Source organism: Cyprinus carpio, chromosome B25 (assembly GCF_018340385.1).
Source record: "Cyprinus carpio isolate SPL01 chromosome B25, ASM1834038v1, whole genome shotgun sequence".
NCBI lineage: Eukaryota > Metazoa > Chordata > Actinopteri > Cypriniformes > Cyprinidae > Cyprinus > Cyprinus carpio.
Window position 1 is genome coordinate 19135759 of NC_056621.1, and position 23175 is coordinate 19158933.

Genomic DNA, 23175 nt, shown 5'->3' on the forward strand with positions numbered 1-23175 from the left:
GTGTGAGGCAAAGGGGAACACTTTGATGGAGGATTGACGTAATGGGCACCCAGACCATTAGCAGGACTACAGACTGTTGACGGGGTCTTGAATTTATGGCACTTTATAGATGAACTGTAACGCCAGTGAGCCACATGATACATCAGTTCCATATAGAAGACTATGACCTCTCAGTTTCATTTCCACATTTGTCGCCTCTGTGCTAAGAGCATCATTGGTTTTTCCATCCTCTGAGGATGCTATCCGTTTCCCCTTTTGAGGAACTCTCTTTAGTCTCCCAGTTGCCACTAAATGACAGTGCTGGCAGCAGTTATCTGAAGCCATTATGTGTCATTAGAGAGTTGAGAAAATTGTGAGCATCAGTGACTTCCCGTCGGGTTATTACAGTACAGTCACGAAGACCAGAGCGAGTAGGATATCTGTATTCAATCTGTGATATCTCAAACACAAACATCTTCTGTACTAGCAAAACTATAGATTAGTTGATTAATTGGTCTTGAGGAAGTGGTGAATGCTTAAAGGGATAGTTCACCCAAAAACGAAAATTCTGTAATTAACTACTCACCCTCATGTTATTTCAAACCCGTAAGACCTTTGATCATCTTCAGAACACAAATTAAGATATTTTTTGATGAAATCAGAGAGCTTTCTGACACTGCATAGACAGCAATGCAACTGAAAAGTTCAAGGCCCAGAATGGTAGTAAGGACTTTGTTAAAATAGTTCACGAATAGCTTAGCATGAACCCAGTTTAACAGCTAGATGGAGCACAGCAGGACAAAGACTATTGCGCTCTAATTGCTTTTAACTTGACACATCATCACAAAAGCACAACATCCACTGAGTTCAGTCTGCCATTTGTTAAGCCTGATCTAACAACATGGTACGTGTAAAACAGTAGCTTAAAATAACGTCAAAATGACGTCACACTGCAAATTTTTATTGTTATTTCTTTATTTCTCCACACGATTAGGAATTTTATGTGAGGGCGAAAGATCCCCCAACCAGATTTCACATAAATTTGCCGTGTTGACCAACAACACAAAATTGAAAATGTGAGCTGTACTTTATACATAGCTACACTATTAACAATAGACAATGGACCTATTTTTGGTTATGAAATTTGCTGAAATTTCGTTAACGTGATCGCACTTTTAGTTGATTATTCCAGTTTGCATAATTTGTTGACCTATTGCAAAGGTTCAGTTTGGCGCATTGTAGACCAGATTGCTTTGACTGCCACATGTTAAACACATTAGCTTAGCTTGCATTTTTACACAGGGTAATACTGTAGACTAAGCTAACAGGCTAATAAAGTGACAGCAGCTATACCTTAATAGGTCTTAAAGTGACAGCAGCTATACCTTAAACAACAAAACACAAACAACTTTAACAAAGATTAATCTATATTTATTTTATACAATGAACACTTAAAAGTAGACATTTGTTCCATGCCCCTCCCCCATTTTTACTGAAATACCATAATATGATCCGAACAGTGAGTTTTGTGATGCATTGCACCGCTAGGCAATAGAGTGCAACAGTGTAAAAATGTGTTCAACAGCGGAATTCCAGGTGAAGACATTAGATCGAAAGGATAGAAAAGAAAAGATCATTACCCATGATTCTGTAAAGAAATATCCACCAATCAGAGAACAGAAGCTAGCAAATCGCTCCAGATTAACTCTTTAGTGCCCTCCCCACTTTCGTGAAGTAATGCGAGTGACGTAATGGAGTCAATAGTTCAATCAATCAATATTTTTTTGTTTGTTTGTTTGTTTTCCCTCAAATTTATTTTTTCCTTTCTCTTTGGAGTGTTACAAGCTCTTGGTGATCAAAGAAGATCTGCAAAGTTGCAAAGACTAAAGTCTCATAAGATTTGCATAACGCCGCCCAGATGTTTATGCAAAGAAAGTAGGCGTACCTTTCATTCTCGTTGTAGTATTGTTGTTGCCGCCGCCATGTCGTATAGATGCTGTGTGTTTCACTGTGAAAGCGAAACTACTTTGTTTGGCCTTCCAAAAGAGGACGATATCTGCTTCGTCATGTCTGGAGCTGATCCGTGCTGGTCGCTGAGGAGATACATTAACTTTGCACTGTGCATTGTCGAATCGGCTTTTACCATGGACGAGTCCAGCACGGGGTTGTCACATGTGATTGCCGCAATCACTTTTGGTTGTTGTTAGACTAGCTGACCATTTTGGCTCATTCCTCATCAGTGGTGTAGCATACTGTCTGGACTGACTCGAGAGAGCAATTCTGCATCAGATGCCCACAGTTGCATGATTGTGGTACTAGTCACGTCTCTGATGCCCAATCCCAGAGGCATTGTGGGTGACAAATGGTGTCATTGCTTGTCATTCTGAGAGGAGACTGATTGTTTGTCTATGTCACGCACAAACCTACTTCCGTGGGACGTGATTCCTCCGTGGGTGGTTGTTGTGCTTGAGACAGGAGGAGAGTTTGGAGCAAAACAATACACTCCTGGGAAAAATAAATTCAAATCAATGGGCCTCCACCAGACTGACTGAGAGAAGTGAAGGTCATGTTTTTTTAGACATACTCGCGGGATATGAGGTTTGCTCTAAGAAATACAATAGACTCCTGGGAAAAATATTACTCTGGTTATTCTTTGTGCTGGAATAGAGCCGTCTTTTCTGGCTGTGTAAAGTTTATACGGTGTGATTTTCTGACCGGTGAGTGAATGTCACAGTTGTTTTGTAGTATGTGAACCCTACTAGAAGATTCCCAAACACAGCTCTCATGGGGCATTCACGGCATTCTCCATTTAAACAACAATAAAAATGTAAAAATAAATTAATAATAATAATAATAATAATAATAATAAATTAATTTAATGAGAAATATGACAATAATAAAAATACATTCATTTCTATTAAAAAACAACAATAATAGATGATTAAAATAAATAAATAAATAAATTAATAATAATAATAATAATAAACAATTATTATTATTTTTTTAGAAAAAAATAAATACATTACCCCTATAGGCTGTGTAACGTTAAAATATCTCTAACCAGTTAAGACATTAATTTTCTAAGCACAGGTTAGTATTTTTTAGCAATAATTCAACAATAATGCGATACGACAGGCTGATGTCATTGCACCCCTATAGGCTGTGTAACGTTAATCTGAGGAGCGGGTCTCTGTCTCTCCGTCTTCCCAAATACAGATCATTAGCAGCAGTTCTGGGAAGCAGGAGGGTTACCATTAATGCATTAATGAGAGCGTTTGATTACTATCATCAATCAATATGAGGCCATGTGACATCATAAAGGACACAGATGAGTGATCGCTTGAGAGATCAGTCGATGGAGACATAAAACAGCACTGCGCACAATAACTAATCCAATTGATGTATGGCATTTCTCACTATTCGTGTTGGAGTAGATTTAAATCTTGAGTATACTGAATGACGTTGTTCTGGCTTTTACTTGTTTCATGCAATTAAACTCAAATTGCAAATTGACACAAGTCTGTAAAGTCTTGCAGACATTGACCTCTTGTGTATCTTTAATTGTAAAGTGTCTGTCTTGTAGAATACTTTAAAGACGTGTTTTAGGATAAACATCACTGAAAGAGCAAATGTGAATCTCTACATGGTCAACTCTACATGGTCACCGGTATCTTTTACAAAAACATAAAAAAACATCTCTTTTGTGAGAAAGACGTGTTTTAGGATAAACATCACTGAAAGAGCAAATGTGAATCTCTACATGGTCACCGGTATCTTGTATAACCACATAAAATTTCATAAAAACTCCCAAATGTGAACTTTTGAAGGACCATTGAGTTGAATTCTAATTCATTATTGAATCAGTCCATTACATTCACAAAATATTTGCGAACCTGATCGCTGAAAAGAATTGTTTCCAAAGAGCGATTCGTTTACTGATTCAGTTTTCAACTTACTGACTCAATGACTCACTGATCTGGTCTCAGTGGTTCTTGAGTTAATCGCTGGCTGGAGAGTAGATTGTCGTTAAATCACATAAAGCTATTATATGACTTCACAAGACTTGATTTTGTTAGCAATCATTGCACTTTTATAGCTATGAATCAAACACGCAGGAGATATTACATAAGGATTATATAAACGTGGAAGACAGCTGCCATATTCACCCATGAAGGCGATTGAGTTTAATCAAAACCTCCCCATAATAATCCCTGTGGTTTAAAAAAGAATGGCACTCTATGAAAATACAATATGTTCTGCTTGATGGTGTTTATTTATAGCCGTGGAATCGCAGGGTTAATCTCTGTGGCCTAGTTTGTGGGCTGGTACCAAGGATAAAAGCTCACAGCACAAATGAGAGACTGACTCACTGAATTCAACAGGGTATGCAATAAAACAGCGGTGAGAATCCAATCAAAGTGCCTGGTATCGATGTTTATGTTGTAGAAAGAGAAACTGTTTTCAGTACTTCTGTATTCTGTACGTCGGCAACTTTAATTTCCCTTAACAGAAATTTAGGGTGGGTTTGACATGTTAAGTATAGAAATAAATGTGGTCTAAGATCACTGTGTGGTCACTGCTTTCAAACCTGCTGTTAAAGTGGTCATATCATTCACTTTTTAATTATTTTAGGGTTTTCCTGAACATTATAAGCCTATTTATGCAACTTTTCTTCTGAGGCACAAAAGAAGATATGTTCAAAAATGTCTCAGTATTTGGACATTGTTTAGACATTGTTCTTTCTCATAATATCTTATACAGATATACAAGAAAGCCATACAGCTGTGTAACAACATAAGGTTAGTGAATGATGACAAAATATTTTGTCATATAGTTTTGTGAGGTGAAATTAATTTCATAAATGGGGTGTGTTGTTACATTAGCGAAATTTCAGTGAAAATTTTCGCACGAAAAGATCCGTTGTCTATTGTCAGTAGAATAGCGATACAGTATATGTATATTTTCAAATCTTGACATTTTCAAATGTTTGCAAAACTTTCCTGGATTCCTGGATTTCGTCTAAGTAACGGTAAATATGACTGCGACTTTAAAGTCTTCTTTAACTATGATGCTCATTACACAAACAAATGACTCTCATGAACAGGTTCTTTTGAATGAATCAGTAAAAGGATTCAAAAAACGTTAAATAGTATTTTAAAAATCATTCAGATATTTGACAAAAATAACATTAGTCATTGTTTAGCATATTAAGGTTGAAGCATAATGTTTATTAAATTGAAATTGAATGAATTAATTTGTTTGTTTGTTCGTCTGGTCTGTCGTTCATTCATGGTAGAGTTATAAATTAATCCTACAAAAAAAGTGTGATGTTTATATGGCTACATTAATAATAATAATAATAATACATTTTTATTGCACTTTTCTCATCCCAAAGCACTACATAAAAAGAATCAAAATATACTTACACCAAAATATGCATCAAAATATGCCTATGTTTACATTTATGTAATATTAATATACATAAATTCATTTACGCTATCTATCTATCTATCTATCTATCTATCCACACATGTATAAAAACACACAAATACACAAAAAATTAGAATAATATTCACTGCACACAGACTGAAGTAGTTTGTCTTTGGTTCTTTTAATTGTGATGGTTTTGGCTCACATTTATCAAAACCCACCAATTCTCGACAAATTAGAATATGGTGACATGCCAGTCATCTAATCAACTCAAAACACCTACAAAGGTTTCCTGAGCCTTGAAAATGGTCTCTCAGTCTGGTTCAGTAGGCTACACAATCATGGGGAAGACTGCTGATCTGACAGTTGTCCAGAAGACAATCATTGACACCCTTCACAAGGAGGGTAAGCCACAAACATTCATTGCCAAAGAAGCTGGCTGTTCACAGACTGCTGTATCCAAGCATGTTAACAGAAAGTTGAGTGGAAGGAAAAAGTGTGGAAGAAAGAGATGCACAACCAACCGAGAGAACCACAGCCTTATGAGGATTGTCAAGCAAAATCGATTCAAGAATTTGAGTGAACTTCACAAGGAATGTTCTGAGGCTGGGTTAACACAAACAAGACAAAAAACACACATACAATTCAAAAAATCCTCCTACAATTGTCATAATCCACTTATATATTTATTTATATATATTTAATTTAAAATACTATTAGAAAAATGCATGATATGACTCCTCTAAGAAAGGCCTTGAAATTGCATCATCAACCACTTCACACTTTCTCAGCAAGACACCAACCATTCCTGCTGAACCTGAGGTCAATTCCCGAAATGACTATTAGATAAACTACAGAACTGATGGGCTGACCGAGTTCACCTCAGCTGTGATGGTCAGGAACATTTGTTCATCAAAGATTCATTGCAAACTGATGCAACCAAAGTTTCTCCACCTCATGAAAGCGAATGAATTTCCCTCCAGTACTTCAACCGCAAGGTGCCTTTATTCCTTTAGTCTCTGTGGTGTGTGCAAATGCACTGTGTAACAGAATTGTGCTTCTGATCTTCTCTTATTGATCGTGTTTAGAGAATTCGCAGAGGGAGAGAAAGGAATCAATTTTGCGCCAACAGCAAGGAATAAACAATAACTCCCAGTTCTCTTCTTCCTGCCCCAGTCTAATGTCTGCTGACAGACACCAAATACCGGGAATAAAATACACGGGGTTGAAAGTGTAGCCGGCTGTCTAATGTGAATATGTCAGTTCTATTTGTCGGGCTTAAAGAGCTTTAACTGACATCAGCGAGAGCCGGCATTCTCGGTTTTGCGCGTGGTCATCCGTGCTTTAGCGTGCTAACTGATGCTAATGGTTTGTGACGCGGCCCATCAGAAGTGAGCGCCGTGAGCGCATTCTAAAACGATTAGATTTTTCTACTGGGCTGGAAAATTTTCTGGTTTTCCTGCCTTTCACTGCAGGCTGTAACACCTCTGATGTTGTGGTTTTTGGGGAGCCTGTGGACGCTGTGTAGAACATTGTGCCAGAACACCAGTCATCTAAACTGCTGTCGTGTTTTATTAACGCTCAACTCCCCGTGGATCAGATTGTGGCAGGTCGGTCCAGCTGAGGTCGCACGGCAGCGGTCGGGACAGGATTAGATGCTCTGACGGATCTTCAGCGGTTTGGTGACTCAATCCCTGGTGTGGTTCTGCTGTAAATCTCATAATACTACAGGAGCTGGTGTTTTTTAAAAGACTTTGGATAGTGTATTTTTGTCCAGGAACACACTGGCTCCCTGCTGAAGAGACCAGCATGTTGGGTTTTGGATGCCGGTCTTAGCATGGGTTTCTGCCAGTGTTTGAGAAGCTGCTTTGATATTTGATATATAATCTGACAATATCTATCTATCTATCTATCTATCTATCTATCTATCTATCTATCTATCTATCTATCTATCTATCTATCTATCTATCTATCTATCTATCTATCCATCTGTCTTTAATCTGACAATATCTATCTATCTATCTATCTATCTATCTATCTATCTATCTATCTATCTATCTATCTATCTATCTATCTATCTATCTATCTATCTATCTATCTATCTATCTATCTGTCTTTAATCTGACAATATCTATCTATCTATCTATCTATCTATCTATCTATCTATCTATCTATCTATCTATCTATCCATCTGTCTTTAATCTGACAATATCTATCTATCTATCTATCTATCTATCTATCTATCTATCTATCTATCTATCTATCTATCTATCTGTCTGTCTGTCTGTCTGTCTGTCTGTCTGTAATCTGACAATATATAATCTATCTATCTATCTATCTATCTATCTATCTGTCTGTAATCTGACAATATATAATCTATCTATCTATCTATCTATCTATCTATCTATCTATCTATCTGTAATCTGACAATATATTATCTATCTATCTATCTATCTATCTATCTATCTGTAATCTGACAATATATAATCTATCTATCTATCTATCTATCTAAATATCTATCTATCTATCTATCTATCTATCTATCTATCTGTCTGTAATCTGACAATATATAATCTACTATCTATCTATCTATCTATCTATCTATCTATCTATCTATCTATCTGTAAAAATCTATCTATCTATCTGTTCTGTCTGTAATCTATCTATCTACTCTATCTGTCTGTCTGTCTGTCTGTCTGTAATCTGACAATATATAATCTATCTATCTATCTATCTATCTATCTGTCTGTAATCTGACAATATATAATCTATCTATCTATCTATCTATCTATCTATCTATCTATCTATCTATCTATCTATCTGTAATCTGACAATATATTATCTATCTATCTATCTATCTATCTATCTATCTGTAATCTGACAATATATAATCTATCTATCTATCTATCTATCTATCTATCTGTAATCTGACAATATATTATCTATCTATCTATCTATCTATCTATCTATCTGTAATCTGACAATATATAATCTATCTATCTATCTATCTATCTATCTGTAATCTGACAATATATAATCTATCTATCTATCTATCTATCTTTAATCTGACAATATATAATCTATCTATCTATCTATCTATCTATCTGTAATCTGACAATATATAATCTATCTATCTATCTATCTGTAATCTGACAATATATAATCTATCTATCTATCTATCTGTCTGTCTGTCTGTCTGTCTGTAATCTGACAATATATAATCTATCTATCTATCTGTCTATCTATCTATCTATCTATCTATCTATCTATCTGTCTGTAATCTGACAATATATAATCTATCTATCTATCTTTCTTTCTATCTATCTATCTATCTATCTATCCATCTGTAATCTGACAATATATTATCTATCTATCTATCTATCTATCTGTAATCTGACAATATATAATCTATCTATCTATCTATCTGTCTGTCTGTCTGTCTGTAATCTGACAATATATAATCTATCTATCTATCTATCTATCTATCTATCTATCTATCTATCTATCTATCTATCTATCTGTCTGTAATCTGACAATATATAATCTATCTATCTATCTATCTATCTATCTATCTATCTATCTATCTGTAATCTGACAATATATTATCTATCTATCTATCTATCTATCTATCTATCTATCTATCTATCTATCTATCTATCTATCTATCTGTAATCTGACAATATATAATCTATCTATCTATCTATCTATCTATCTATCTATCTATCTATCTATCTATCTATCTATCTATCTATCTGTCTGTCTGTCTGTCTGTAATCTGACAATATATAATCTATCTATCTATCTATCTATCTATCTATCTATCTGTCTGTAATCTGACAATATATAATCTATCTATCTATCTATCTATCTATCTGTAATCTGACAATATATTATCTATCTATCTATCTATCTATCTATCTATCTATCTATCTATCTATCTATCTATCTATCTATCTATCTATCTATCTATCTATCTGTAATCAAACAAAAAATAAACAATCTATCTATCTATCTATCTGTAATCAAACAAAAAATAAACAACCAATCAACCAACCAACCTACCTACCAACCAACCATAAATCTATCTATCTATCTATCTATCTATCTATCTATCTATCTATCTGTAATCTGACAATATATAATCTATCTATCTATCTATCTGTAATCTGACAATCTATCTATCTATCTATCTGTAATCTGACAATGCAAAATCTAACCATACAACCAACCTAAATATCAAACTTATCTATCAATCTATCTATCTATCTATCTATATATACAAATCCTAAATCTGACAATATATAATCTATCTATCTATCTATCTATCTGTAATCTGACAATATATAATTTATCTATCTATCTATCTATCTGTAATCTGACAATATATAATCTATCTATCTATCTATCTATCTATCTATCTATCAACCAACCAACCAACCATCTAAATATCTATCTATCTATCTATCTGTAATCTGACAATATATAATCTATCTATCTATCTATCTATCTATCTATCTATCTATCTATCTATCTGTAATCTGACAATATATAATCTATCTATCTATCTATCTATCTATCTATCTATCTATATCTAACCATACATCATATAATCTATCTATCTATCTATCTATCTATCTATCTATCTATCTATCTATCTATCTATCTATCTATCTATCTATCTATCTATCTATCTATCTATCTATCTATCATCTGACAATATCTATCTGTCTGTCTGTCTAGGTGATTAGGCAAAAAAAAGTAGTGGTTCTTTACAGGTTTTTCATTCCATTGTGCTAACTTCCATTGTTTTTCTGTAAATGTGTTTGACATTTGGGTTCAACTTTTGCATCTTACTCAGCGTCTCATGCTTGAAACAGCATTCTAAATATATGCCACTCAAGTTAAAAGAAGTAAAACTGTTGTCCATAACCGTGTGTTTTTTTCAATTAAATTTGAAAAAAAAAAAACCGTGTGTTTTTTGCATTCAGCTTGGTTACAGTCTTTCTTAGAGCACGCGTTATCGCGTGTGCCGTCTTGCGGTTGGATCTTTCTTTTCTCTTAACTGTTCTTGTTAGCATAATGCCAGTGTGCTTAATTTGAGCATTGGGTAATATTTTTATTTAAAACCGCGATTCTTCAATTAAAAAACACATTGTGGCAAAACATTAAATTCAGTTTTTTATTCCAATTTTTATACACTTCAGCAGCATGTCAGAAAGTAATCTTCAGGTCTTCCATGTTTCTTCTTCACAGTTTAAAGGTCAAGCGAATCTCCACGTCTTTGAGGACTGGTGTGGCTCCTCAGTCGCTCAGCTCAGGAAGAACCTGCATTTTCCTCTCTACCCCCATGTGAGTATCACCTTCTGCTCCAAAATCTGAGACTACTTCTATTTAGCATTTTTAGTGGCATATCATATTAACATAACAATTTGATTAGTATTAATATTTGGTTTGCTGACAGCAGCACTCAAGTTGACATTATGATCCGAAGAACATCCCGTGCTTCCAGGTTTACATGAAGGTTTCAGATGTTTGGGCAGTTGGATGTGTCTGTTTGTTATTTTCTTGAGAGTGTGTGCATGTCTGTGCTTCTCTGTGTCTTTCATAATTCAAAACTCCCACAGACCAGATCTCACGTTCATGTATTCTCGGGTGATGTAGAGATGAAATTGGTTTGTCTATTGTCCTGGAGCGGCTATAACTCAGACTCCCGTCTCGAGAGAAGTGTGTGCTCTGCTCACATAAACATCAGGAGTTTGTAGGCAAAAATAGTGGAAGATGATGCCCCGCTGATATACTGAAAATTGTGCGTAATTATGTTTCCTGAGATAATTAATAGCAAAAACTGGTGTGGATTCACTGATGTGCAGTGCTATGAGATATTAAAAATGAATCTTTAATTCAAATCTTGAAACAGTTTGTACTCTTTTTGATTGGCCCTGTGGCCGGTTTTTACTGCAGGAAGCTTTAAAGAGGACAATTTGTTTTTAGACGAGTGAGTTAATTATTAATTTCAACACATTAATTATTGAATATCTGTTTAGCTTGTATGATTTATGAGATGGAGGACACTGTTATGATGGAGTTGAGCTATATGGAAAGACAAATAGTGAAATCTGGAATTATAATAATGTTAATCTTATAAAAAAGGAGAAATATGTACAAAATACATAGTTATTGGTATGGTAAACTTTAGTAGGGATATTTGAGTGTGTTGTTTTGGTTTGATGGCAGCTGTCGTGCTGATATGAGAAAACAAAATTGAGTTTTAGAGTAATGTGACAGCGCTGTGTTTGGTTAGAAAGGCATTTTAAAACACAAGCCCACGTCTTTCACTACAGCGGCCGTAAATTTGCACAGGAGCCCAGTGAAGCGTAACTGAAACGGTGGAAAGTAAATATTAGCAGAAAGCCGAGTAAACAAGCAGCTATGTGATCGTTGGGAGGAATGTGCTCTTTACAAGAACTTGTCAGTGTGCTACACTCAGTTGGAAAATCCATTTCTCTACCATGGAAGAAGAACTTCAGTGTTTTTAGATTTCATTTCATGGAATCCAGTCTAAAATATCATCTGATGCAAATATTTTATCGTACATATATGCATTTTAAATGAACATTTTAAATCCAGCATTTCATCCTGCACTCAAGGGCGTGTCCAAATTTTATCCAATCCCAATGCCCCTCCTCCTTATACCAACTACTTTTTCCATTACCAAGTAGTAAATCAGGTTAAATAGCTGGGATGTGATGGAAGTATGTTAAAAATGGAAGGAGCCCTTCAATATGCCCAACCCAACTTCCAGGAAAATGTATTTGTTTATTGTAAAATAAATATAAGTAAAATATATAAGTTGATTGTTGGCTTAATAATTATAAGATTATATATTTTAGTTTTAATAATTAATTATGAATTATTTGGATTTATTAAAATTTTTTCTAGTTTTTGTAGACTTATTTCTAGATTTTTAAATTTATGAATATTATTATCATCACCATTATAAAATAATTTATTAATATAATTATTAATATTTTAACATTAAAATAATTTATTATTATTATTATTATTATTATTATTATTATTATTATTATTATTATTATTATTTGGTCTCACCTTGAAAATCTTTTATTTGATTTATTTATTTATTTATTTATTATTTATTTTTTATTTTCCATTACTTTTATTTTGTTATATGACATGGCCATAGCACAATTCTGTTGTCATCTAACTCAGTGAAGTATTCCTTTGATTTACGGCAAACTGCAGTTTTTGTTGATTATTATAGGGTTTTGGAAGGTGTGTCTGCAAACCTCCAGCGGTCTCTCCTCATGTGGGTGGTTGAATTTAATTGAAAGCCCCTACAGGTTGTAATGGGTGGAATTATACAGTTGGCTTCTCCTGATCTGTCTTTGTGAATTCTGTTTAGTTCAGACCACCTACACAGTCCTCCCACCTCCTCAACTTTACTTTGTCATTTATTTCTATATTTCATTTTTGGTTCTCTTTTGGCAGGCTTGAATTTATAGATCACAGATCAAGATGTCGGACCGAACCTAAATTAAAAGCATTTACAGCCACATACTGTGAAAAGACTGACTCTGTTCCGGAAATCCTTCTCTCTGTTCCTCCGCTTCTTTATCTCCGTCTGTCTGTCTCAGTGATTGTTGTAAACAGATGACAGATATCTGAGATTCTGCTCTCACACACACATTATTATGTGCGTCTGTTTAGCATTTATGGCAGGGTGAGACTGGACAGACACAGCAGGAATGGCTTCAGAACTCACAGAGGTGTTTTATTTGAAATAAAATGAGCCCCATTATGTCTCAGTGATTGATTTTTATGACAGATATAAGACTTTTATAACAATTTTATGGCAATCACATTGAAACTGACTTGAAAACTTTTTATGTCTTCATTATTCATAGTTGCTTTTTTATTACAAAATTGAGAAAATCAAAACATACAGTAGAATAAATAAATGTATTTTTAAAATTAAGTAATTTATTTATTGTGTGTGTGTGTGTGCGCGCATGTGAAATTATTTTATTATTTTTGTTTTACACATTATAATTTTATCTCCAATTTTAACTATCTATTAATATTTTTTTCAATGTTAATTAACATGTTTAATAAGGTGGCAACAGTGTCAGCAAAGAGCTTGTGATTAAATATTAAATCTGAAAATATGTGACGTGTGAAAAAAACAAAACAAAGTAAATATAATTTCCAAACAAAATATTTTGTCACTTCCAACCAAGCTGTGATTTTGTCAAACTATGCTAAATGTGTGTGAAAGAACACAAAATATTAGCTTTGAAATAAGTTTTAGCAAGGCTTAATTATTCCAAAGATGTTTAAAAAGTAAAACAGTACTTTATTTTAGCACACCTCCCGTGTCTGTCTTTGCTCATCCCACCACATACTAATTTCATAATCATGCATTATATCTCTCCAGACGAGAACTGCTGTGAAGAAGTTGGCCGTGGCTCCAAAATGGAAGAACTATGGCCTGAGAATATTTGGATACATTCTTCCTTACAAAGATGGTAAATGCTCGTTTACATTAACAAGGTGCAAATGGGTGCAAACCCCCACAATCACACACATACACGTTATCAAAGAATAAGAAAGTATGTTCTATATGCAGGTGATTTTCAGTTTGCGGTTTCTTCTGACGATAACTCAGAGCTCTGGCTGAGTTCAGATGACAGTCCTCTCAACGCTCGTCTCATGGCCTACGTGGGAAAGGTAAGTGACTTAATATTATCATTACATTAGTTAACGCAAACTAATACAATGAAACAAATGTACTTAAGTAAAATACTTTATATTACTTTCCCATGGACCTGTATTCAATTTTATCGGTTTTAAAGAATAAATTTCATTCAGCACTCCTTTCATTAGTCACTGAATAACAGATTCCAGAGTCACTGTGGGCAGCGGCGGTTATTTCCTCAAACGGAGGATCTTGCTGTTACTGCATGGTGGATTTCATTTAGATTTATTCCCCAGAGGTCTCAGTACTTAGAAGTGAAGATTTGTATGATGTGAGGGAGCACTGGCTTTGTAATACACAATTAGCGCCTCAGCCAGAAGCCTGGGAGAGTGTATAGGGAATGTGCGGTTTACTGGCGTATCGATTACGTCTGGCTCAGACCGGGCTTGGCGCTCACACTCGCCAGCTGAGGACCCGATACCCTGTCACAGAGACGTGTGATCGATTGAAACGCCAAGGCTCAGAGGCGTCTCTTTGTCTAAGAAAAGAATCGCAGCCTGTCCGGACTTCTTACGGAAGCGACAGACCTTTTCCAGTCACCTGTAGATGGGGAAACAGAGAAACTCGTTGTATCTGTTGGCGTAAATATAGACGCTCAAATGTTTCGAGATTCGTCTGAAGGTTCATTTAGTGAAGATTCATTTCAATTTTGAGGCGACGGCTTGACAAATAGAGGATGAAGTGGGAACAAAAGAGCTGAGAGGGAAGAAAGACACGAAGAACAAAGAGCAATATCTCGCTTCAGTATAATAGAGGTGTGACTCTATTGCTCTCGTATTTTCTCTCTTTGCCCCCTTTCCATTTATTCAAGACTCTGGGGTCGCAGATAGACGAAATGAGTTTCTTCAATGTAATTCTGTGTTTGAGGAAAGTTCACATGGCTCAAAAATAGACAGAAGAGCATAAAGGAGAGAGGAGCAGTGGGGTAACTCCAACAGAAATACCTCAGTCGCCTCTGAAAGATGAAAAATACAGCTGCTAGGTTATACACTGCACCTCCATTGTCCGGACAAACTGTGTTACAGAGTAGTTCAAGGGATAGTTCACTCAAAAATGAAATTTTGCCATCATTTACACTTTGTTGTTCCAATTCTGTATTACTTTCTTTACTTTCAATGGTACAAAATGTGTACCGTGTCCAAGATGATAAATATCTTACATTGAAAAAAACCAATAGGGGCTGTCAGTCTCCAGAAATTACAAAAAATGGCTTCAGAAGAGCCACTATCACTATATTCCAAGTCTTCTGAGAGTGAACAAAAGCTTTGTGTGCAAAAGAGACTGACCTTTGAATAATTAGTTAAAAATCCACCTCGCTGAGACCATGTCATGCCGCAACATACCATAATTAGTACGTTTTCCACAAGTTTTGTCCTCTTAACATGGAAAAGATATGTTTATTGTGTGTTGCAACTTTTTAGGACACGTTTTAACGAGGGAAATATTTTTTGAAACAGCCGCGATGGTGAAGCACAAAAAGCAACCGTTGACTATTTTGGAACAGACAAATTGCTTTTCTAGAGTCATATTACATTGTGTCTGGTTAGGAAACATGATAAAACTCTACAACTTTACAAACAATTGAATATAATGCCATACCATGGCAAGCAGTGTTGGGGAAAGTAACTTTTAAAAGTAATGCATTACAATATTGTAAAGTAAAAAGTAAAATAAAGTAACTAATAGTTTTGCGTTACTTTTTGTCAGCCAAATGTCCCTATTTCTCTTAACATGGGGACAGGAGAGGTGTCAGTGAAGTAACTTACGTTAATTGTTTGAAAATTTAACTCCAATATATTGATGTAAATTTAAAAGTAATGCATTACTTTACTAGCTACTTTGAAAAGTAATCTGATTATGTTACTTGTAATGCATTACAACTAACACTACTTTTGCTTTAAAGCGACATATTTGAATGTAGTAAACATGGCCTAAGGGAACATTTTCATTTTTCGCAATTATAACTCGAGCAAGTTTTTAAGTCCTGATTATAACGTCAGCTATTAAGACAATGAACAGCAGCTTTTTCATTGATTTCATCTATACAGAGAAAGTCAAAGAAGTCCAGACATTCTTCAAAATACCTTATTTTGTGTTCTGCATAAGAAAGAACATCACGCAGGTTTAGAATGACACAAGGGAGTGAAGGTCTTCCATAATTACATTTTTTGGGGTGAACAATCCCTTTAAGAGTTTCACCGATGGACAATAAAACAAGCATACAAAATCCCATAGACATACACTGAAAGGATGATTCCAATCATATCTGGAGAATATGAGAGGACTCTTTTGACTCAGACCAGCAAGCAAACGCATAAAAACACCCTGAATACCCGATTATAAACTACACAACAATGCCCTGTAGCCCAAAAAAATTTCCATAAGTACCATTCACATTTTTCCCTTTAGCGAATGGATGTTCTATGGAGCTCATGCAGAAAAATGAGTCATCTGTGTAAATAGAAATCTTCTAGCTGTAAAGCATTATGGGTATCCCTCCCACTGTTTTGGAGGGAAACGGTACTAGAGTGGAATAATCATGTGTGTCCATCTCATTTTTAATGTTCTTATGTCTCCTTTGATGCATCTTTTCATTTGCAAAACATTTGTGAAAAGACGTTTCCTTAACTGTATTGAATGTGCACTTGTAGTGTACTTCAGATCTTAAAAATCTGTTTCAAGTAGCTACTTTAAGATCATTTTAATGAAAAAGGCAGTTTGAGTGTACTTACAGAGTTCACTTTTTAAGTTTCTTAACCCACTTGAGTAGATTTTGAAAAAGAGCATGTTCACCCAAAAATGAAAATTCAGTCATTAATTACTCACCCTCATGTCGTTCCAAACCTGTAAGACCTTCGTTCATCTTCGGAACACAAATTAAGATATTTTTGTTGCATTCCGAGAGCTCTCTGAACCTCCCATAGACAGCAGGGATCCTAACACCATCAAGACTCAGAAATGTAGCAATGAGATGGTTAAAATAATCCATGTGATGTCAGTGGTTGAACCGTAATATTACGAAGCTACGAGAATACTTTTTGTGCACAAAGAAAACAAAAATAACGACTATATTCAACAGTTTGTCTCATTTTGGAGAGTATCACATACGTAAACAAAATATGCAACGTATGTACGCGGATACATTGTTTACTTTCAGATCAAACCGTAAATGCCGTAAACCGTATCCGCGTACCGTATCCGGTTTACTTATCTCACCTGCATAAAAGCAGATACAGTATTCATCAAAATGAAAAAAAGAAAAAAAAAATTAAATGCAAACTCAGAATATGGTACAAAAAAGTAAAAGGCGCCTTTGCTATTATTTTCCTCTAAACCACTAGATGGCAGTAAAACTTGGCGTAGCACTTTCCGAAAAATCCGCTTTTCAAGATGCTCGTGCAAAGATGGCTGATCCTTGACGCGATCGTGAGCAGCAGCGCAAAGTTGATTCTGTGCTTACTTGATCTAATATTTTGTCTTTTTAAAATGTTGCAGTTTTAATAGCAAATGAGAATCACTAAAATTATTAAATATATATTTAAATATATTTTGAGACAAAAGTCTTCTTAATGATTTTCAGTTTTGTTTAAGATAATTAAAGCAACAGTTTTAAATAACGAAAGAATATGCCAAAGTATGGTATTTGGGGTAAAAAGCGCCCCTGCTTTTAATTATTAACAGGATATGACATGTTGACATGACATGGTTAGATTCAGATGGTAAATATCATATGTTATGTTGGGTGTCCATATTAGAGATAATCACCACATTTAGAATGAAACCATCATATTTAAAAACATGATATTAATCATATCATATAATAAAATATCATTTGTTGTTACTACTGTAAATCTATATTAAATTATAATGGGATCTCCTTCAATGCTTTAAGTATCTTTGTAAAAAAAAATCTGTATTTTAAAAAAAATAGTACAAACTTTGCTAAAGTGATTGTTTTGAACAAGTATCAACATTAATACGTTATAAAAAAAAAAAAAAAAAAACATTTTAGCTAAAGTATTTGTATCAATACTGTTATTTACATAGGCTTACTCCATGCTGTTTACCTCATGTGTGGGGTAAAAGGCCCCCCTTGGCACCTCATACATTTATAAGATTTTTAAACAAAGTAAATAACTTGTATGATGTATTTTCACACAAAATCTGTTGCTCCATAAATGTTCAATGCAAACGTATTTATTTTTTATGCAATCATACACTTTGAGCGCAGTGAAAAGCACATTTTTTTTCTTAGGGTGTATCTTTAGCCCTGTTGTACCCTACTCTTTTAAAAGTACCCTAAAGTGTCTTCTTCACAATGCAAGCTGTGATTGTAAATGTAAACACGTTGACTCTTAACAAGTGCGCTAGCAAGAAGTTTCCACCCAGTGTTTCCTCTTATTACCCTCACATTTTCCTGTAGTCACCTTAAACTGGAAATATACTGTAGCTTTGGCCTCTGGAGGCAGATGCACAAACACACACACACACACAACACATCTTTGTCCTCTAATCCCTGCGAGAGGCGAGTTGTGTTTGGCAGCGGGGGTGATTAGCATTGGCCGAGTCACACATGTGTTGATGCTGATGGCCGCGCAAGGTGTGCGACAGTAAACACGCTCCTTTTGGCCAAAAGAGGGGCAAGTCTGGGGAATCTGGAGCTCTGTGGGTCTTTGTTGGTCAGTGTGTGTGTGTGTGTGTGTGTGTGTGTGTGTGTGTGTGTGTGTGTGTGTGTGTGTGTGTGTGTGATGAATGAAAGGAGTCTTTGAGGGCAGTGGGGATCGTGGATGATCCAGGAGGCATTATGATTCATTACATCGATATGTGATGTGAAGAGAAGCATTCAGAGTGAGAGAGATGCCACACATGACAATTAAAGAGAGGCCTGCTGGAGATTTCATATCGGATCATTGCGTTAGTTACTGAGGTTTGGTGGGCAAATCGCTGCGCTTGCCCTGCGGGTCAAGAAAGGGATGTTTTGGATTGTGTACATAAAAAAAGATTTGATTATAAGAAGTGTTATTATTATTAAAATTAAAATTCTGTCATTAATTAATCACCCTCATGTCGTTCCAAACACGTAAGACCCCCATTCATCTTAATAATGACAGAATTTTCATTTTTGGGTGAACTAACCCTTTAAGGTTTTTTATGAGGGAACAAAACCTTTCTGAATGTTTTAAAGGGGTCACATCATAATGAGTCAATTTGCCTTTAAAAGGCTTCATTGTACTAAAAAACTTGAATGCAAAACTTCTTCCACAAGATGATTTTTTATTTTTTTTTTATGTATTACATTAAATGTAAAGTTTTCTTTGAAAAACACACTCTAATGTCATTTACCCAGATATATATACCACCCACATTTACACAAGTATTTGTTGTTCAGAAGCCTCACCTGTACAGTCATGGTCAGATAATGAGAAAGAAATAAAAATACTAGAACAATTATAATGAGTAAAGAAAAAAAGTCTATTATTATAAAATTTTAATAAAAAGGGATAATATGAAAGGAATAGTTACCCAAAAATGAAAATATTCTGAAAATCCAAAATGTAGATGAGTTTAGCACTGAATCACTTGCTCGCCAATGGATCCTCTGTAGTGAATGGGTGCCGTCAGAATGAGAGTCCAAACAGCTGATAAAAACATCACTATAATCCACAAGCAATCCACATGTCTCCAGTCTATCGGTTAACATATTGTTAAATGAAAAGTTCTGTGTTTGAACTCTCATTCTGATGGCACCCATTCACTGCAGAGGATCCTTTGGTGAACAAGTGATGTGATGCTACATTTCTCCAAATCTGTTCCCGTGAACAAACAAACTGTTCTTTAAAATCTACATCTTGGATGGCCTGAGGGTGAGTGAATTTTCAGCAGATTTTCATTTTTTTGGGGGGGGGTGAACTATTCCTTTAAGTAAGTGAAGTCTCATTTAGCAGATCATTTTATGTAAGCCAAATTACACATTGATTACATTACACCATTAAAGATCAAGGAATCCTTTGGTTTGTTCTGTGTTTCAGCTGGGATCTGAATGGACCGCACCAGGAGAGTTTACCAAGTTCAGGTCTCAGGTGTCCAAGTCTGTGCAGTAAGTACATACTGTATGCACACAGTCACATCTTAGGATGCTTCTGCGCTGTGGCAAATTGTGCATGCTGTGTATGTTTGTGTGTATCACTTCCTGTCGTATTGTCCAATCAAGAGCCTCAATTCATCCTTTGTAAACAAACCGCCCACACTCATGTCTATTGATGCAGTTATTTTACCCCTGATGGTGTTGATTGGGTTGGTAATTGGAGGAAATTGCTGGCCTTTATCTGATCGGGCATTTAATGATCGCCTTTCTCCGCTCGGCTCAAAGCGCTCGCATAATTTACAGCCGCACGACTGCTGTGATTTAAATATCACATCGAAGAAAGAGCAGTGTCGCTTCAAAGATAGAAACACCTTTTCCGCTTCAAATAAGCAGCGCACGAACGGTTGATTAGCATATCATATTTCTAGTCTTTCCATAAAAAGCCTGTTTCAGCCAGCAAACCTTTTTAATTCAGCACTCTGCACTAATTCTTCATTAATAATGGCTTCAAATGGATCTGCTGGAATTAGCAGTGGGTTTGTTTCCATTTGTGTGACTGAAAAGTGATCCATAGCCTGGCCTTTATCTTGAGTGTTTTAAATAATGCATAAACTAATCCGACCTCATTTCGTGAACCTGAGTGCATAGATAGTAACCACCGAGGCACCGTTTTAGATTTGTACTCCAGCAGATAATGCGCTGTCTTGATGAATTAAGCCTTTATATTTAGGAATTACATTTCCATTTGTAAAAGTACAGGATGATAGACATCTGGGTTGCCAGATTGAGGCTGTGTGTAATTTGACAATCTTGTATAATTCCACCTTGTTGGTACTTGTTGTGTGGCTCTGTAATTATATAGATAATGTAAATGTCTCATATTCTCATCTATGAAAATACGAATGCCGTTTTCTGACACACAGCACACTCACCTGCTCTTGATCGTTGGCTGTGAGTCACTAAAGAGCATTTGACTTTTCTGCATTATTCATCCAGTGTACTGCGTGTAAGAGTTTCACCTATTACTGCCCTTGACGTGGGGCTGGATGGAGAAAGTGCCCCCTCGGGAATGACACTGTGATCCCAGACCTGAATAGAAACACAGCATTTAACCCTTCTTCAGCAACATATGAGTTTTTTTTTTTTTTTTTATGAAGACCGCTGAATGGAGATGTTTAGGAAAGTCTACAGAGAGGGCAAGAAAACAGACCAAAGCACTAAACCCATTTTGAGATGATTAGAAGCAAATTTATTATAATAAACTCTGTAGCACTTTATTTTACAGTCCTGTTCCTCATGTACATACTATGTACTTATTTTAGTAATTACAATAACTATGTAATAACTAGGTACTAACCCTGAACCTACCCCTAAACCTAACCCTACCCCCATGTAGTTACCTCGTATTACCAGAACTTTCTTAGATGAATACACTGTAAGTACACTATAAGTACATATAAGTGCACGTACTGTAAAATAAAGTGCAACCAGAAACTCACTGCTAATGTTTGCCATAAGTCCAGGGATTCTTTGTTTATCTCTTGTGATGTGTGCTATGATTTACAAGGCTTATCCATTACTGATGGATGCTAATAATGTCTTAATTACTTTACTTTTTAATTAAGGAGATCCATAATTAGCCTCAGATTAGATATCAAAGAAGAACCCACTTTATATATGATGAATATCAGCCAGTATAATAATATTAACTGCATTGTTTTGTCTATATTTTCGCTGCCATCCAAGAAGGTTCACAGCAATATCAAAGAAACATGCTGATGTTTCTTATAGTTTCATCTTCATTCAGAGCTTCTTGAGGAACTACTTCTTCAGTGCTGTTGTGCATTTACCACCCGTTGACTTCTTCCAACTTTTTGCAATGACTAATTTTAGCATGATTTGCCCTAAAGCTAACACTTGAGGTTGTAAAGAGGTTGTAGACACCTTATGGCCTTCTTTCCATTTAAGACTGAAATTTTAGAAATGCCCTTTTTAAGCTTCTCCATATAATAGAGGTGGATAGAGACCAGCATCAAACTTTAAAAATGAATGAATGAATATCACCGAATGCTCCCATGCAATGCTGTACATGTTCTGGGGGTATATGGGAACAAACAAATGAAAATATAATTGGTGTTGTTTACACAATGAGAATCTATGCAATACTGCCTTAAAACTTAGGTATCTCAGGTCACCATAATTACACTCTTTAGACAAACCTTCATGTCTTATCGAGACATAAAATCTCAGTCATTTTTTGTAACACAGCTATTATTTCAATAACACAATCCTGTCCTAAAGCGCAGAGATTGAATCAAGCAACGTCATTAAAAAAGACAAATGTGTAGGCATAGTTAAGATTTTTCACAATGCCGTTTATCATGATTACCGTGATCATAAATCAATGCCGTTATTGAGTTTGAGGCATAGAGAAAGAGAAGGGGAATGATGGGTATTGATCGGAGGTTAAGCACTTTGCTTTTAAGCAGGATAGTTCATCCTGTAGAAGAGTCTTTTTCACCCTTACGAAGCATTGATTAGATAAGGGTATTTTATCTAAGAGCACAACTAGCCGACACAAGAAAAGACAGACTTCTCCACTGGCACCCATTCAGAGTGCACTCGCCTGCTTATATTGAGTTGGGCTGAAGACCTGCTTTTATGCTGAAGAACTCCAACCTGCTTGTGAATCAAGACGTGTTTACTGTTTAACATGTTTCTTTGATGAGAAAAATCTATTTACTTGTCTATGTTCTTACTACAAATTCTGTTTACTACAACATGGAGAAACTTACATTTGTTTTCTGAGAGGCATTTAGGCAGTGACTCATCTTTGAACTGTTCAGAATGTCTCAAAGAATGTCTCAAAATGCTATATGAGTCATTTGCGACTCAGGTTACAATG

At 35.3% G+C, this 23175-nt stretch overlaps 1 protein-coding gene across 2 annotated transcripts in view; it reads left to right on the top strand.

Moving 5' to 3' along the window:
* The window catches only part of LOC109097386 (N-acetyl-beta-glucosaminyl-glycoprotein 4-beta-N-acetylgalactosaminyltransferase 1-like), a 136713-nt gene that overhangs the window by 66400 nt on the left and 47138 nt on the right, over positions 1-23175 (top strand). For both annotated transcript variants that reach the window (XM_042753516.1, XM_042753517.1), the window contains exons 4-7: positions 10663-10758; positions 13865-13955; positions 14057-14157; positions 20215-20282. In XM_042753516.1, the coding sequence (XP_042609450.1) occupies positions 10663-10758; positions 13865-13955; positions 14057-14157; positions 20215-20282 (356 nt within the window). The remainder of the gene's footprint in view (positions 1-10662; positions 10759-13864; positions 13956-14056; positions 14158-20214; positions 20283-23175) is intronic.